At 33.7% G+C, this 19,211-nt stretch overlaps 1 protein-coding gene across 1 annotated transcript in view; it reads left to right on the top strand.

Moving 5' to 3' along the window:
* MEOX2 (mesenchyme homeobox 2) overlaps positions 1 to 18,894 on the top strand; it is a 73,894-nt gene extending 55,000 nt beyond the window's left edge. The window contains exons 2-3 of the mRNA XM_033193337.1: positions 5,815 to 5,987; positions 17,493 to 18,894. Coding sequence (XP_033049228.1) covers positions 5,815 to 5,987; positions 17,493 to 17,717 — 398 coding nt within the window. The 3' untranslated portion in view covers positions 17,718 to 18,894. The remainder of the gene's footprint in view (positions 1 to 5,814; positions 5,988 to 17,492) is intronic.
* The last annotated feature ends 317 nt before the right edge of the window (positions 18,895 to 19,211 follow it).

Below are 19,211 nucleotides of genomic sequence, written 5' to 3'. Positions count from 1 at the left end.
AAAATCTACAAAGTTTATTTTTACCCTGAAAACATGTCCTGGTTTTGTTTTTGTGCTTTGAAGTTGGTAGTTAGAAGAATCAAATCTGTGTCAAATTTGACTCAAGTAAATTGCATTATATTCCTATTTTATGTGTCTCTGGCCTTTAAAAATATTTTTAACAAAAATGCTTTGTTTTTGTTAAATGGTTTTGGAATTGCATATTAATCATGATAGTAATTTCATCACCGTTTTTAGTTCTTTGTGAATTTGTCTCTGTATTTAGGTCATGGAGGAAAAACCACTGGGTTGGCATCTTCTTACTATGAGGAAGCATTACATAATAATAAATTATGGAAAAGGAAAGATAAAATTAAAACAAAATGACACATTAAAATCTCATCATTTAAAAATAAGGATCTTTACTAAACAGGCTGTAAGGTAAAACTGAATTCATATATTGATGGGCACAAAAAATAAGGAATTAAAATGAGTTATGTACTATGCACCTATTTTAAAACGGCTAAAATTTCTGTAACTTCCATCACCTCAAAATTATAGAGAAGAGAGGAGGAAGCAAAATGAAAGACTTTGTTCTAATACTCACCAGTTTATTCCAGGAGCGCAATGCAATGCCAAGGAAATTTTATTACCTACTTCAAGGAAACATCTACATCTAAGGTGTGGAGGACTTTACAGACCTAAGTATTTTACTTTTGTGTAAATTTTGAGATACATATTTGCAAATTTTTCAAATCGATATCCATGCTAAGTTGCTAAATTTCTACCCATTTAAGAATAATCTTGTGCTACTTTCTCCTCTGTCTCTCTCTCTCTTTCTCTATACACACACACACGCACACACACATTTAACCTTGGCTTAACTTGCTCTTTTCTTTTTGGTGATAAATTTATGATATTTCCAAAAATTAAAATTCTCTTTCATATTAAAATAACATGTAAAATATATAGATTTTATAAAGCATCTCAAATCTTTATACTTTTCCCTTTTATATTATTGCTTTTTACAGCATAAATTGTGTTATAAGTTAGCAATTGAAATATTTTCTTATGTAAGTAGCTATTGCTAAATACTGATGCAATCATGTGAATAAAATTTTCATCGATCTCATTTTAAGAATGAGTGTTGTAAACATAAACCTAAATATATCGAGAAAAAGTCAAATCTATAAACTTAAATTGAAAGACTATTACATAAAATTTTTAGCTATACCGTTACTCTTTCAATATAGACCACTAAGTATGAACTTGAATGCCTTTAACAGGAATAAATAGGATGTCCTCTATACATTATTTGTTCAAGACATATAATTGGCTACACAAATATAATAAAAAAATCTATCTTCAATTATACTAAATTGGGATTTATCTGATTTATTTCCTCCCTGAAAGCATATTAGACAAACCCATGAATAATCAAAGTGTTGAGCAAAGAGGACAGATAGTGAAAAAGAGTACATCTGCCAATTGATAATCACTGCTCAGCAGGTACAATGATTTTTTTTTTTTTTTGCATTTTGAAGACAACTATTACAATAATAATTATAAATCTATGGAAATTCCTTTTTTGGTATGTAAAATTTGGGTTTGCTTTGTAAGAGAAAGTGTTATTATAGTTATCAAAGAGGTGCAAGAAATAATAGATGTTTTCTGGCTATCCTATTCTGGATCTAACATAGTGGTGCTCGATCCAATTTTTAACTCCTCACACACCTTAGTGTATAATAGACACATTCATGAATCATAGTAGCTCACTATGACTGTGGTTCTCAAATCTGGAGAGTGGATTGGTAAAGGATTTAAGAACTCCTGGAGAAGGTTGCTTACTCTGAAAAAAGAAGAAACACTGAGAAGCTGAAATGCTCACTCATTAATAAGCTCGAGTAGCAAGTTGGATAAGTGCCCATAAAGAAGGCAATTTCCCCTTTAAATGTGAAAATTACTAGCACCAATAGAATGATTTCATAAATTTTTCTGCCTCCATCCACAATCCCTATGCCTACGTAAAAATTATTAGCTTTCTGTAACTATGGGTTTGTGCTGTTTTGTTAACAAATAATGAAATACCTCTCATTTTGAATAGTTTACAAAACATTGATACAAAGGTTACATCAATATGCTGAGGCTTAGTATTCATTTTTCTTCAGGATATGGAAGAAGAATTTATATTAGTCCAAGCTATATAGACATTCCATTCAATTTTGGTATTTTACAGACACAGGTAAATTATGTTCTTCATTTAAACGAGCTAATACGTTTACCCAGAGTAGCCAAAAATATACTCAATCGTACTTTTATTTCTCTTTTGCTAAATAGCACTCTGTGCCACTAGTGAACAGACCAAGCCCTCCCATTACTTGTCTTCAATAAAACATTATTATCTTTTGGCATTCTCTTGCAGTAGGGGAAATAAAAAGTCACATGTGGAGAAGTTCTAAATGCTAGACAGAAATGATCCTTGGAGGGCAATTTTTATCCTCCACGGAAGTATTGCAGACTTCTTCCATTAGTGTAGTCCCAGGGAGCAAAAGGTTAGGGAACTGGGACTGCCAACCATACCTGAACACATAAGTCAACATTTCCTCGAAGCGCTGAGAGAGTGTGTGAATGGACCCACAGGTGCATTAAAGTATCTGAGACGAAAAACAACAATTGTAGTATTTTACATTGGAATATACTGTACAGATGGTGACATTTTGTTTGTGGTTGCAGGGAAGAAAGGAAGGCAGTGTCCAGATTCCCCCCTCAACACCTGCCATTTGGCATAGGATATGGGAGGTTGAAGAAAAGGGAGGGAGTTTTGCCTCACTTAAAACAGCTGGGAAACAGATGGAAACTGATGCGAAAATTGTCAAATGCATGGTGCAAATCTTCTACCCATTTTCTACCAAAGAAAGTCTAGTTAGGCGATGGCAGCTTTGGAAACTGTAAAGAAAGAAGCAAAAAAGAAAAAAAAAAAATTAAAAACCCAAGATTGTAGGAAATACAAATCCAGAAATGCAATTCCAAGAAGCGTGTTTTTAATAAAAGAGAATGAGGGTTGTGATGGAAACCACACTACAAGGGTAAAAGTACCTTTTACCATACAAGGGTAAAAGTAGTGGCTGGATTAATCAACACTGGTGCCACTTCAACTACATGCACGTTCTCTCTCATAGGAGGTAAGGTCAAGAAGCATACATCCACTATCTGTCATCTAATTTAATGTAATTTAATTACAATTTAATGGTTCCTTATGTGGTTATAAATATGAGTGTGCACAACTTACTTCATTTTAGTCATTGGATTTCACTTTGTGAGCAATTTTTGGTTTGGTATTCAGGCATTCAGTAAATAATTTATAGATTTAAATATTGAATTACAGCCAGATTTTAGTTTAAATCCAGTCACTGGCTGTATAAACCTCCTGTTGTATATTTCTAGTTACAATGAGTGTGTATATAGACCCATTACCTGTGAGTGTTCTTCTGAGCACTGGCCCGTGTTTTGTGTTTTGGTTTGTGTTACTGTGTGGTATTTGTGAAGTACTTTTGAATATCACAAAAGTTAAAGAAGATCACTTTCAAAGAAACTCAAATAAATACAAGTCAAAGGCTTTCCTGAATTTGAATTTGTTCATTCATGCTTACATAAGGGAATGTGCTAACCATGAATCATTCAAATTGAATTGCTCATGAGAAGAAATGTGCTGGCTTTACTCTCAGTTTCCAGAGTGAAAGGAAAAGAGCATTGTCTCCACATAAAAAATAATCAGCCACAGATTTTAGGCAAAGCAGGGATTCAAACTGGCAAAAGTTGTTTCAATTCACCTGAGAACATGGATGCTTGTGAGAGGATCTTGTTATATGAATATTCTGTACTGTAACAGTTCGCAAGCTGCAAGAACAGCCCACGGAAAAGTTAAAAAAAAAAATCAATCATTTGGAAATGTCATTCATGCAACGCCAGAATAGCTAAATGCTCCACCAGTGTGGATGTTGACATATCTGTAGCTAGAGAAAATTGGATGATAGACTGCAGTTTCCATCCTCACAGTCAGGTAAGTTGGTACCATGTAAACATGGCCTACCTGAGAGCACACACATCATCTCTTATGTCACTTACCCGGTCCCAGTGGCTTTCTATAAAGTGCAGTCAACCTGTGCATGACATGTCACAAACTACTTTTGTGCTGGATAAAGCCCCACGTGCCCTGCTAAGGTGAGAAGCTAGCTGATACAGGGGTAAGTGACAAGCCCAGAAATGTGGTCAGTGAATGAAGAGCTTTAGATAGTGCCAGTGCACTAGTGAGTGAAACACTCTGTGATCCATCAGAGGATAAGTAATGGCCAGTGTGCCAAGTTGTTGAGGCAACTTATTGCTGCTGCTGCTCCTACTAGACCTAGAAAACCTTACATCTAGCTCACTTAGATACTTCTAAGAATCAAAATAAAAGTGTTTACATTAAAGTGCCTTGTCTAGTGAATTTCCATTATGCAGGTTCTCTTTAGTTCAGTTAAACATTCCTCAGGCAGATAGAAAGAAGTAGAACACTAAAAAATTCATTTTTGTACTTCTTAGCATATTTAAGCATCATTGCACACAAAAAAAACCCCATAATATAAAAAGATCCTGTATAAGCCATGCAATATTACATTTGTCAATTAAAAAAAACAATTAAAATGTCACTCTTTGAAACCTTTGGTTAATGATGATCTTTCTACATCAATTTTGTATCATTTGGGCTCCTAGAAGAGTTAATTGTATTCATACTTTTTAAAGATATCACAGCTTGTTTGTACATGTGCAAAAATAATTAGATACCAGAAATAATTTTCAGGAGAGCATTAATGTGCTCCTTTATATTGATTATGTTGATATTTCACTGAGGATAAATTTGCCATAAGTTACTATAGCTGGGTATGATTACTTTTTACTTGGCGTGTGTGTTTATTATTGATTCACATTCTGTTTTTTCGTACATTAAGAATATCTTCTGACCTACATTTCAGGTGTACTATGAGGGTGAAAGAAATTCTATACGTTAATTATGTCTTGAAACCTTAAGAGGAAAAATGGAATGATATGCTCAAAATTGTTATTGGTATTTTACACTGCATTATAAGATTTCATGTTGTGGATCACTGATGGTACGTGTTGTCCATCTCATGTTTATCTCATATGTAATGAAAAACACATTGAAAAACTCTATTCATAGTTTAAGTCATATGAACACAATTTCATTTATAGATTCCATGTTGGACTAAGCATTATATAAAATAAAAGAACATTGCTATTGCCCTCAAGAATTTTACTTAAATACAGATAAAAAGGCCAATAAGTACACACATACTTCTACATATGCTCAGTCTGAGCATAAAATTTTTTATGGTCCAGTTGCTGAATGTTTGAATTTCTCAAATACTCATATATTAGATGCCACTTTTTAAAGGATTACTATGTTCAATCTTACTTAGACCTCAAGTACGTATGCTCAACAACTTATGAAACAAAACTTCATATCTAAAATTTTTTTCTAGAGAGGTTTGGTTTATCTTAAAATCATATTACAAGCCGTTAGAAGTTTTGTTAATATTTTATAAGAGGAAAAGTACATGCTTTCCCAATTAGGTTGTGAGTTACCTGAAGGAAGATGAGAAAAATAAGAAACATATCTCCCCCTGTTGAGTTGCCATCAGTCTTACTGTCTTTGGTCTATATTTGTTCCATGTCTTGTGCAGAACCTGGAAAAGTAGTAACTCAATAATTGTGAATGATATGATTGCATGTGTTTGAATAAATGAGTTATTACCAATTCTGTATCCCTTTTTTCAGACTCCCAGGAAGGAAATTACAAGTCAGAAGTCAACAGCAAACCCAGGAAAGAAAGGACAGCATTTACCAAAGAGCAAATCAGAGAACTTGAAGCAGAATTTGCCCATCATAATTATCTCACCAGACTGAGACGATACGAGATAGCAGTGAATCTGGATCTCACTGAAAGACAGGTAAAGCTGGACAGTGTCATTATATGATCTTTTTTAATTGCTCTGGGTCCACAGTCTTCTTTGCCATATTTGAAATACCTAGATCCAGAATTCTTCAATACCATTTGGAAGATAGATATACTATTCCATGATAAAATTTTGCCAGCAAAATGACAAAATTAAAAATAATATAATGATATTTAAAAGAAAACCATACTTACTGAGTTTAAGAAAGAATCCTCCTATGATTAAGATCCTTCTGTATTTTTTGGTTTTAAAATATTATTTATTTTACATAACGATGGCATACAGTGAGGAATTGTGTGTGCTTATATGCTAAAATCTCCTTATTTAGCATATGAGAAAGTTGGTAATCCCAGATTAGTTTTCTGTATTGCTCAGGATAGGGTATGCTATGCTGCAGTAACACATTCACCCGTAAACCTCAGTGGCATAACACAAAAATGTTCATTACTTACTCACTCTCCATACAAACTCTACATGTCCAGCATTCCAGATAATCACTCACAGACCCATTCTGATTCTTTAGCATCTCAACATGTGGTGTCCATGGTAACTACAAGAAATAAGAAAGAATTGGAAGTTTATGCACTGACCTTTAAATGTTTTCACCTGGAAATTACCCATGTCACTTCTATTTACACACTAATGTCTAGAATAGTCAAATGGTGCAGCTTAGGTGCAAGATGGCTGGAAAATGATGAAAGGCAAGGTCACATAGATCATTGATAAATATTTCTGCCCCATTACCCAAAATATTTTTGAAATTGTATTGCTCTCAGATATTGAAAAATCTGCTATCCACTTAGAGAATACTTTGAAATTATTAATGTTTTTGGACTCCAATTAATGAGGCCTAAATAATATTTTTAAATTGATTGCTTTTCAGGTCCCTTTCTTGCATTTTTTTAATGACAAATGATTTGTTCTAATAGTCTTCCCAGTGAACTCCATGTACAGATCCTGAGAAGAATCTAGCCTACTGCCGGTTAACAGTTGCTAATCTTTACAAAAACATTCCTGAAAGGCAAATGCAAACATCTTTACGGACAGTGCAGTTATGATTGGCACTCTTAGGGCTAGAGTCTCATTTCCTCTTTCACTGTGTGTACCTCCTCCAGGATCCCATTGGAACCAAAGAAATATCAACAGGGTGTGGACAAATGAATGCATGTCTTACTAGAGCAAGTTATTTTATCCAATTTCTTAAATAATCTGCTTTCCTTCTGTTAATTTTTACATTTCAGCTTTGGTAGGTTATTTATGGGTAGTGGAAATATGCAGAGGAACACTTTTCTGTGGTTTTATTTATTGGCAGTTTATATTTTATTACATATTATGACTAGTACCTATGTTATGGAGCGCAGCATTTTCCTTCCCTTGGACTTCACATACAAAATTCCCTCTATGTATTCAACATTTGGCATGCTGGAAAGCAGGATCCAAAATCTACATCATCAGGCCTTTATTTTATTATTATTTTTTTAAACAGGGAACAGGAAAATAAAAAGGTGTATGTGGAGGGAGAATTACACAGTAATGTTCTTATATAGAGACGGTGAACTCTAGGAAATGCAAGCGTGTTTTATATAATACATGAAGGAACTAGGAAACCAGGATTTGCTTCTAATCTGTAGAAATGACAGGTTGCAGTACTGTGCTCTCAGCCAAGACAAGAAACAAGATTCTGTACTTGCCAGTTTGGGGATGTTCTAGGGTTATCTGTCATTGACCATGGAGCAGAATCATTTATTTTTAGAAGCAGTGTTGTAAATCTGGTTTGAAAATGTTGAAGGTGTCTTGGATATTTCTTCTTTCTAACTGACTTGACAAGTTTGGTAAATAATTACATGCAAGAATTATATATAGATATACATAATATTTTAAGGTTTTTGAAAGATTCTTTTAAAATTTTGTGTTAGTTACCCTTTGCCGTGTAACAACTCCAAATCTCAGTGGCTTTAAATAATAACTAAAGTTTTATTTGCTTTAGATTTTGTAAGTTAGAGATTTTGACTGGGCTTAGTCGGACAGTAATACTGCTGGCCCTACATGGAATCCTCATGGAGCTCCAGTCAGCTGGTGGGTTGACTAAGAAAGAGATGGTTGGGCCTCAGCTGTGACAGCTAGTCTCTGTTGCTTGTGGTTTCATCTTCTTATAGGCTAGCTTGGGATCCTTCCAATGGTGATAGAAGCATTCCCAGGAGCACTGAGGGGGGAAACTCTAGTAAGCAAGGGCTTTTCAGGCCTATTACGTCATATTTCTAATGTCCCATTGTCCAAAGCAAGCCACAAGACCAAACTCAGTGTCAGTATAGGACAGACCACTTCATTGAAATTTGTTCCTGAAATAATCTAACCACAGCATCACAAGGGGAAAATAACAAAGAACATGAGAGATAATTTGGTTTTCACTGAATTGAAAATTTGTTATTGTACACAATATATTTTTATTTAATAAATCTCTATGTATAGTTTTGCAAGTTAGTGCGAAAAGATGTATGCATGCAGAATTTAAATTCCTAATCAAAACTAAGTCTTTAGAGGGCCTACATGGGTTAGTCAAAAAGAGTGTAATTGTTTTGAAAAAAGTCTGAATAAAAATCCAAGGTTTGCCGATTAGAATTGTGTGTTCTTAAGTAAGTAACAATCTCCTCAAGGCACAAAATGGAAATTAAAACTACCTGCTCTTTCTTCTATGTAGATTTATATATCATAATGGATATGAAATAATTTCTAGCATAAACTATAAAACAGAATTATCAACCAGGTGGCAAAAACCTTTGCTATGCAAAGCATGTTGAATTAATCCTTTTGTAACACAAATATTTGTTGAGCTAAGTGCTGGAAATAAAATCCTCTTAAAATAAGCTAAAGAAATACCTGTTAGAATTCACAGAAGAGGTAAAAGTTGAACAAGTATTCACAATTGTTATGAATGTAGAATGTCATAGGAGAGGGATGATGTAATTGTGTTGGATAATGTTTCTGGTTGCACCCTTTCATTCCAATATTTCTATGCACACATGTTATCTTAAGTTTCTTAAATTGAGAATCTGTGCACAAAATATCTTCAATTAACAATCAAGCTGGGAGTGGTGCCTCACGCCTGTACTTGTCCCAGCACTTTGACAAGACAGGCCAGTCACTGGAGGTCAGGAGTTCAAGGCCAGCCTGGCCAACATGGTAAAACCTCGTCTCTACTAAAAATACAAAAATGAGCCAGGCACGGTGGCAGGCACCTATAATCCTAGGTACACAGGAGGCTGAGGCAGGAGAAAAACTTGGACCCAGGAGGCAGAAGTTGCAGTGAGTCAAGATTGCACCACTGCACTCCTGCCTGGGAAACAGAGTGAGACTCCATATCAAAAAAATTAAAAAATAAAAAATAAATCACATACTTTAATTATGTTTCTACCTTAAGTTGTATTTGTATTTTCTGGGCTAAATTTTACTGTGATGAATTTATCGGAAAAAATATAGTATGGTGTCAATCATCAACTTTGCTATTTTTGAAGGTCAGATGGCATATTCTTTCAAAATGCCAGGGCTCTCATCCCAGTGAAATATTTTCAGTTTATTTTCTGGAGGTTGGGCTTTTAAAGTTATTGACAGAATTACAATCAGAACACTTTAAAATCCATCCTCTACATTTGCAATGCAGCTTGTAGGCTATTGGGGCCGCTGTGACAAAATGCCATAGACTAGGTGGCTTATAAACAACACACATTTATTTCTCACAGTTCTGGAGGATGGGAAGTCCAAGTTCAAGACATCAGCAGATTCGGTGTCTGGTGAGCACACACTTCTTCATAGACTTCCATCTTTCCACTCTACCTTGATATGGCTGAAGAGGCTAGGTAGCTCTCTGGAACCTCCTTAATAAGGGCACTAATCTGAGTAATGCTAGGTCTGTTCTTATGATCTAATCTCATTCCAAGGGCCCCACTTCCTAATGCCATCACCTTGCGGGTTAGGATCTTAACATAAGAATTTGGGGGAGAGAGGCCGGGTGCGGTGGCTCAGACCTGTAATCCCAGTACTTTGGGAGTCTGAGGTGGGCGGATCACTAGGTCAGGAGATCGAGACCATCCTGGATAACACGGTGAATCCCCGTCTCTACAAAAAAATTAGCCAGGCATGGTGGCGGGTGCCTGTAGTTCCAGCTACTTGGGAGTCTGAGGCAGGAGAATGGTGTGAATCTGGGAGATAGAGCTTGCAGTGAGCTGAGATCGCACCATTGCACTCCAGGCTGGGCAACAGAGTGAGACTCCATCTCAAAAAAAAAAAAAAAAAAAAGAAAGAAAAGAATTTGGGGGAGACATAAATATTTAGACCACAGGACAGCTATTCCATTATTTTGATTTTATATTAATCTCATAAATGCTATGTTTAGCTATGTAGTCTATATCTTGACCCTTTATAATCTTAAATAATATCCTTCCCTAGGATTTCCATGTGTAAAATATCTAACTATAGATATGTTGTCTTTTCATATTCATTCTTTAAAACTTTTTTTTTCACATGTTAAAATAACCCGAGATTCAGTAAAATAAACATATACACCAAGGACTATTACATCTAACCTTATATTGTTCAATATTTTCCTTAGCTTTAATAGAATTATCTGAATATAAAATAGTTTCCTTAACATTGTCAAGGTCTTTTGAGATTCAAATGCAGAGACAGGACTTATAGGCTCATTTTATGTGGGTGAGTGTAAATATACACATATGCAAACACATACACACACATATACACAGATATATATGTGTGTGTGTACATATATACACATCTCCATACCTCTAACTATACATATATCTATCTATCTGCATCAAAAGAAAGATATCATGCAAACAGGGAAAAACAAATATTAAATTATATAACAAAATTGTTTTTGTTTGTTTGTTTTTTGAGATGGAGTCTCGCTCTTTCACCAAGGCTGGAGTGCAGGGGTGCAATCTTGGCTCACTGCAACATCTGCCTCTTGGATTCAAGCAATTCTCTTCCTCAGCCTCTCGGGTAGCTGGAATTACAGGCACCTGCTACCATCCCTGGCTAACTTTTTGTATTTTTAGTAAGGACAGGGTTTCACCATCTTGGCCAGGCTGGTTTGAACTCCTGACCTCATGATCCACCAGCCTCAGCCTCCCAAAGTGCTGAGATTACAGGCTTGAGCCATGGCACCCAGCCTGTAGCAGAACTGTTTTTGAGAAATAATCTTCTCCTACATGAAAACTTACTTTATAATCAGAACTAGTCTTTAGACATATTGTCATGTGGAAATTGCACATGATTGCTTATAAAATATGTATGTTATATCTGATGTTATTTGTGGCTACCCCTACCTTACTTATATCACCGATCAGTATATCTAACTCAAATTTTATGATGAATCATATATGTGTCATGAATATTTGCAATAATAATTAGGTTTCCTTTTAGAAAAACATAAGGTATGTTAAATCCTTAAATATCACTCAGGATTTGAATTTCCAAATTCCATTCTGAAGAATAGTCATGGAATCACACACAGATGTCACACTCTTACATTTGCATCTTCCATAATGTAGTGTCAGGGTAGTCTGTAATTCTCTTTGAACTTCATCCGGCTAAAGAAGAAAAAAATAAAAAATAAAAAAAGGCTCATTCTGCAAAGTAATTCCATGTTAGCACACAAGTGTTAAAGAAAATTATATTATGTTAAATAAAAATGCAGAACCTAGAATGAAGCTGAGCTTCAAATATTTTAATTATGCAGTGTTGTTTGTCGAACAGTTACAGATCACTCCGGTAAATCTTCTAGCTTCTAACTTAACAGCTTCTAGTTTACAATATATTCTCATATACCCTTCAAGATCAACAGCAAATAATCTTCAATTGTCAGAGTCACCCTGAATGATTTGCAGAGAACTCAGTGTAAAGGCTCTCCAGTTTCAAGGTATTTTTAAGTGGGACAAGCTTATTCTGGTGTTTTTTCTCCATCCAGATAAACTTGGAGGAAACTCCCACCAGATTTTTAATATCTCACAGTGGGAAGATGAGAGAAAGCAGCTGCAGGAGCATATAAAAGAAGTGGTAAAATGGACATTTTTATAGAGTTAAGGCTGCCAAAATGTAGAAAGAATTGGGAGATCCTTTCACTTCAAAACATCTTTTTCACAGAGCTAATAAAGGTGCAATGTTGCAGACTTGTAAACTAGTTAAGATTACTGGAATAAACAGACTAAATTAATGATACTTCTGCCAAGATAAATGGAAAATCCCACCTAACTAGATCATACTCCATTGGTGGAAATGAGAGGGATTATGTTTTGTTTTTTACTCATAAATCATCAAATGGTCCAATGCCAAGTGTTTTCAAAATAGCTATCATTTTTTTGATGACCACTAAGGAGAAAATGATTCCCAATGTGCTAAATCAGTGGATAAAGGTGAGAGGCAGTCCTGTAAACAGGACTTCAGCCTTTAGCTACAAAGTGTATCCTACCCCTCCACAGCCTCACCAATACACATAAACACCCTTTAATTGTGTAGAAACAACAGAGTCAATTCGTGGCTCCGATAAACTTTTGGAAATAGCTGAAGAATTCCTTCTCTTAATCAGATATAAATCTATCTATTCAGGAAGGGTAAAAAAAGCTTTCTTTTCCCCATTTTTCACCTTTACTTTTAAGCATTCTTGCTTCTAATTCTAATACTGCTAAATCAGTAGTTCAGCTACTTTGTTACTGAATTACTTCGGTGAGTTTTTGAATTTACTAGATAAACTGCCATGATCAAATTTAATCACTAGGGATGTGATTACATCTGAAAATCTTATTTGTACAATTATCCTTTGCATGTTTTCACATCTCAAAGATATAAATAAATACTTATTAGACAATGTCTACAATATTCCAAGTGCCCAGATAAAAATGGAAACAGTTGGAATGTTAAATCTACAAATCCCAGATGTTTAGAGGCATCTGGGTATGTCACTGAAATATTTAGTTTTCATCCAGATGTTTGGTGTTATGGTTGTTTCTTCAAAACACAGACACTTATGTTATTACATAAATATGAGTTATGGCATTACATGGATTCAACTTTCTATTAACCTATTTGCCTCTGGACACCTTAGGAAATTGTGTAACAACACAGATTCATAAGTCACTTATTTTGTCTGGTAATATATTGTGAAACCTAAAAGGACAGGTATTGTGAACTTACAAGATAAAGGGTGTAAGGTGATGTCCAAATAAATTACATTTACATTTCCTTCATTGTCTTGACTATGAATACCTTAAGGGCAGGGACTATGTTTTATTTGTGCTTCAATACCTCCCATCTTTGATCTAACACAGTACAGGTTGCTGGACATTTGGTAATATTTTTAAATGTATGAATGAACGAATAGAGATCCCAAGTCACCAAAGAAATGTGAGAATTCTTGCACTCTATGTAGTTTATAAATTAATCTTATTATATAAAATATGCTTATAAATTTTAATAAAAATAATTCAAACACTTAGTTTTTAGTAAATAAAATTTTAGGCATTTGGATGACTATAATTTAGCTGTCTTTAAAAGAAAAACTAAAAGAAAAAGTTTTTTTCATTACTGTCAAGAAAGCTGGGTTAATAAAATTATACTAAATTATACTATGAAGTCTTTTTATTTATAAATTGACTACTATCCTACATTAATGACAATGTTGACTTATAATCTGGAAATAAATTTGTAGATTTTGTTGGGGGGTTTGCTAATACTGTGATGCTAATAGAAAAATGTGTGTTTTTCCAAAAATCCTTCTCCACTTATTTTAATTCACCCCAATACTTTATAGCATATTTGAAAATAAATCTGAACATATTGACTTTTAGAGTTCTATGTTCTTCCTTCTCTTTTCTGTAAGATATGCCCATTATGTATTTGTTGCTATTTTTTGTTTCCTTGCCAATATCATGGAATTTCACTATCAAATATATAATCTAATTTTTAAATGAAATAGTATATAAGGTATTAGAGTTACTCTATATAATCAAATGCATATTCTTATATGTATATATCTATTCCTATGTATATACATGTAGCTACTATTGGCAATTATTCAGTCTTTTTTCAATCTATTTTTTAAAATGAAATGGTAAAATTTCACATGATAGACATAGAAAACAACACAAAATAAGCTATAATATATCTAAAATCAATATCATATTCTTACATTTAGAATTATCTTATTTAGAATTGCCCATAACAGTTTTTATACTGATATTATATAATTACTGTACCCCTTCTCCTAGAAAAGGAAATATATGTAGATCTTAAAAAGTATATTTCTCCTCTTTTTCTGCCGGGATTATTTAGACTGAATGTTTCAGCCCTTGGGAACAATGATGATGATCATAGCATATGTATTTCTTCCATCTGGAGTTGTCCATGAGAAAATATCCCTATAGGAAGTCTTGAAAGGCTTATGATTCCAATATTAGAAATATGAAAATTGAGGTAGAGAGAAGTAAAATTTTCTCAAATTCACACAAAATGAACAAGTAAAGCCAAGAGTAGAACCCAACTCACGTGCAATAGATCTAATGCAAAAATGCAATGTCAAGCTTGCAAAGGTAATTGAACTCAGTAGTATAATTACCTAAATTATAGTACAGAAAAATCATGTCATATTTACAAACCTAATTATATCAAGTGGGAGAATTACCTGAATGATAGTAATCATATGGATGGCGTTCACATACTCTATATGCTTTATTTTTTTATTCCAAATGCTTTAAAAATAGGAGATTGAAATATAATAGGAACCAAAAACCAAAAAACAAACAAACAAACAAACAAAAAAAAAACAGAATCTGGAATCAAACAAACCCCAGCCCTCAAGTTTAAATCCTGGCACCATGGTTTTCTTTCTGTGTAATCTTAGGTAAGTCACTTAACCTTTACCTCAACTTTCTCAGATATAATATAAGAATAATGGTAATAATATTTGGAAAACTGTATGAGAATACTGTCTATCCTTAAGTAGGTCTATAATAAAAGGCAATTACTGATTCTTTTGTTTAGTAAGTAATAATAATATGTGAACACCCATCAACTACTTTTTAGTGAATCATCTTTGTACTATTTTTTCTTATTTTTTATTGTCAAATTAATTACTATATGTTTGGGTAATATATGATACATGAATTTAACCATGGCTCAAAGTGAGACCAAGAAAAATCCAGAATAGAGAAATATCTCAGTTTGAATATTTCACTGTGAAAGCATGCTGATAGAGCATCGTGATTTGGAGATCACTGATACAATAATGCCTTTGGAAATTTAATATATTTTTCTTCACTTTCTCTATAGCACTATTTACAGAAATTGAGATTATTTCTAAAATGAAAATAGAGAATATTCAAAATATTCCTAATATAGAAGAATGAAACAGAACTATCCCTAGCAGATATAGAGGTTTATTATAAAATTATAATTAATAAGATAATGTGGTGTTGTCACAGCTATAGAAAAAATAATATAGGAACAGAACAGAATATAGCAATAAAGCTATGCATGTATGGAAGCTTAATTTATGAACACAGATGAAACAGTGATCACTGGAAAAAAGCTGAGTTGTTTAATAAATGGACCTGAGGCAATATGTTATCCATTTAAAATAAAGTAAATTTAAGCCTATTCCTCAGACTATATATACTAAAATCAGTACTTCATTGATTAACTACTTCAATTCGAAAGGAAAACTTTTTTTTTTTCTTTTTGAGACAGGATCTTGCTCTGTCGCCCAGGCTGGAGTGCAGTGGTACAACCACCACTCACTGCAACCTGAACCTCCTGGGCTCAAGCAATCCTCCCACCTTAGCCTCCCAAGAAGCTGGGACTACAGGCACTGTGCCATCCCACCCAGCTAATTTTATTTTATTTTATTCGTAGAGAAAGGGTCCCATTGTGTTGGACAAGGCAACCTTTAAAAGTCTTAGAAGAAGACACAATAGAATATCTTAGTGGCCTCAGAAAATAGATTTTTTTAAAAAAAGAAAACACAAAAACACTACTCATAAAAGAAACAGTAGATAAATTTAAGCATATTAATATTAAGAGTTTCTAATCATCAAAAAATACTCTAAGAAAAGGAAAAAGAAACAGCATACATTGAGAGAAGATAGATAGTAGCAGCCATATAACTGTGGTCTCCAGGGAAGTTCCCATGATGTGCTTATCAGAACACACATGCAGGAATATCTATAGCAGCATTACATATAGAAAAAAAAAAGAATTCAAATATCCATGGACTTTTCGAAAATCCATTCTGTCGTGCTATACTGAGAGAATTTGGAATGTTGTACAATGATAAAAAATGAATAAATACAGTCTCTTGAATCAACATAGATATGGCAAAAAGCCTGCACTTAAGAACATTCCATTGATAAACCTAACAAACAAATAAAATTAAAGAGTATATTTTTAATGTTACGTGTTATGAAAAAAATTTGTTTTCTTTTTTAAGAAAGACTTGCAGATGATACACAAAATTCAGGCTTGTGGTACTTTTAGGTGGGGTAGACAGAGAAATACAATGTAAAAAGAACACTTAGCTTACTAGAAGCTATAATTATGAGAAATGCAATGTTAAAGAAATAGATTTCCTCCTAAACAAGACGCAATAATGCCAAAAATATTCTAGTTCTGATAATGGATAGATCTTTAATGTCTGTTTGCTCTTTTTTTTTAACACGTATATGTTATATATATATATATATATATATATATATATATATCTTTAAATGTATTAGGCAAATTCCATGAAGCTTTTAAAAGGAAAATATCTGTACAAAGCTGATGTGAATGATGTAGTATATAATCTTGGTGATTTAACAAATGTTGAGATTTTTTATTGTGACAATATTTTAAACAAATCACTAGATCAAATATTTGCTAAGTAAAATAAATTAATTAAGGTAGAAAATAAGAAGAATAGTTCAAAAGAAGATAGGCTCAGTGTGAGGTGGAATGGTCAAATAAAGATTTGTGAAAGCAGCAGTGGTCTCTAATGGCAGAGAAAGGCCTTTCAGATGCCACTTAATCAGTAGCTCCCAGAACATGTTTTAAATTGGTTCAGGAAATGACAGCTAGATGTCAAATCAAAGAAGAACTTAGGAGTGAGGGGGATTTGACCAATACAAATATTATGTTAGCTCCAATTCACAGAAACTCTTTATAGACCCAAGTACTTTGAGTAAATGACAAAGTTTTTGTCTAGTTCCATATTTTACACTGTATGCTATAAAATACAAATACAGTACTTTTTATGCACCTTTTGAAAGTTTAAAAATTATGATGAACATACAACCTGATTAAATTCAATGTGGATTTATTTTTCTTTTCACTCCTTCATGATGTCTTTGTATAAGCCTTTGAGGAGCTACTTTTCATTGATGACACTAAGGAGAAAAAAATGTCATTTTAATTATCTTTTTTCTTCTGTTTGTTTGTTCCCTTTCGTGGTTGAAGGTGAAAGTCTGGTTCCAAAACAGGCGGATGAAGTGGAAGAGGGTAAAGGGCGGGCAGCAAGGAGCTGCGGCTCGGGAAAAGGAACTGGTGAATGTGAAAAAGGGAACACTTCTCCCATCAGAGCTGTCGGGAATTGGTGCAGCCACCCTCCAGCAAACAGGGGACTCTCTAGCAAATGAAGACAGTCACGACAGTGACCACAGCTCAGAGCATGCACACTTATGATATATACACAGAGGACCAGCTCCATTCTCAGGAAAGAAATGTTGTGATGGCAAGCCTTACCCAAACATCGTTTACACAGAGAGATGACTATGGCAGTGATGTTTAATATTACTAAATCCAGGCATCTCGAATCTGTTTTTCATGATTTATAGAGGGTTTACACAAAGTGCCACTTATTAAAGAGCTTCCACAGTGAAGATGGAGAAGGTGAACTTGCTTTGAATATTCCAGATGTGTTTGGTCGTGTGTATGGCAGTGAGCAGGTATGTATTTGCTTTTGCTTGCACTGAAAATTAAATTGCTATCAAGAGCAAACTATGAAACGTTTTTATTCAAGATGCCTCCAAAGTGAAGATGCCGAGGATGAACTTGCATTGAACATTCCAGATGTGTGAGGTCATGTGTATTACAGTGGGCAGGTATTTGCTTTTGCTTGCACTGAAAATTAAATTGCTATCAAGAATAAACCATGAAACATTTTATCCTGAACAGCCACAGTGCCTGAAATCACTCAAGTGGATAAAAAGTGTATTTTAACTCTGTATATATTACCCTTAAGTCATTTTCCTGTCTTCACTAATTTAGCAATGCATTCATATTAGCTGATGAAAATAGGCACTCACAATGACAACCAGAGCCAGCTTCTTGTCTTTTTTATACATTTTGTCATCCCAGAGACAATCAGTATGTGCTTACCTGTGTTCAAGTAGAGAAAAATACAGTAGAGTCTGATAGGACATATTCTTGTACCACAGACAAAACAAATCTTATGTTGCATTTACTATCAACTGCTGCTAATACATTATTATAAAAGTTACCTAGCTCCTGAATTCTTCCTATCTTATAGCTTAAAAAAGTTAGGATCATAGGCAAATCAGTTACCTTGCAGAAAGAGCTTTGTATGACAGACATTGTCTTATTTTATATCTGTAAAATATTAGCTGTATGAATATGATTTAATTAACAAGGAAACATTTCTTCCTGATTGACAACAGTGTTAGACAAGGTGCAAAGCAAAACTGATTGCTCAAGTTGATAGAAAACAAAATTCTGAATATCTTCAAATTAAATTCGGTAAAAACACATTATTTTTTTCATATGTGATGTATTCATGCAGGACAACAATCTTTGTATTTTGTTTTTAAAATGTGTTTAATAAATGATCCTTTGTAAATAACTTTGGTCTCCCTACTATAATTTCCTTAATTTTTATAGATTTCAATATCAATAATTAACAAAGTATCAAATCGATTTCACTTGTGCAAATCCAGATGATTATAATTAGTGAATTATTTACATTTTTTCATTTCTGATTTTTTTATTATGGCAGGAAAAAAATCAATCCTTGTGTAATCAAAGGGTGCCTAAGAATGCAGATATATTAAGCTATTTCTCTAATTTGAAGAATACAGTGAATGGATTTTTGGTATGTGTTTTATGAAGCCACAGATAAAAGTAGGAAAAAAGTATTAAATATTATTCACCACAGTGAGG

Source organism: Trachypithecus francoisi, unplaced genomic scaffold (assembly GCF_009764315.1).
Source record: "Trachypithecus francoisi isolate TF-2019V2 unplaced genomic scaffold, Tfra_2.0 Lachesis_group4, whole genome shotgun sequence".
Taxonomy (NCBI): domain Eukaryota; kingdom Metazoa; phylum Chordata; class Mammalia; order Primates; family Cercopithecidae; genus Trachypithecus; species Trachypithecus francoisi.
This window is presented reverse-complemented; position numbering and strand designations above follow the sequence as displayed.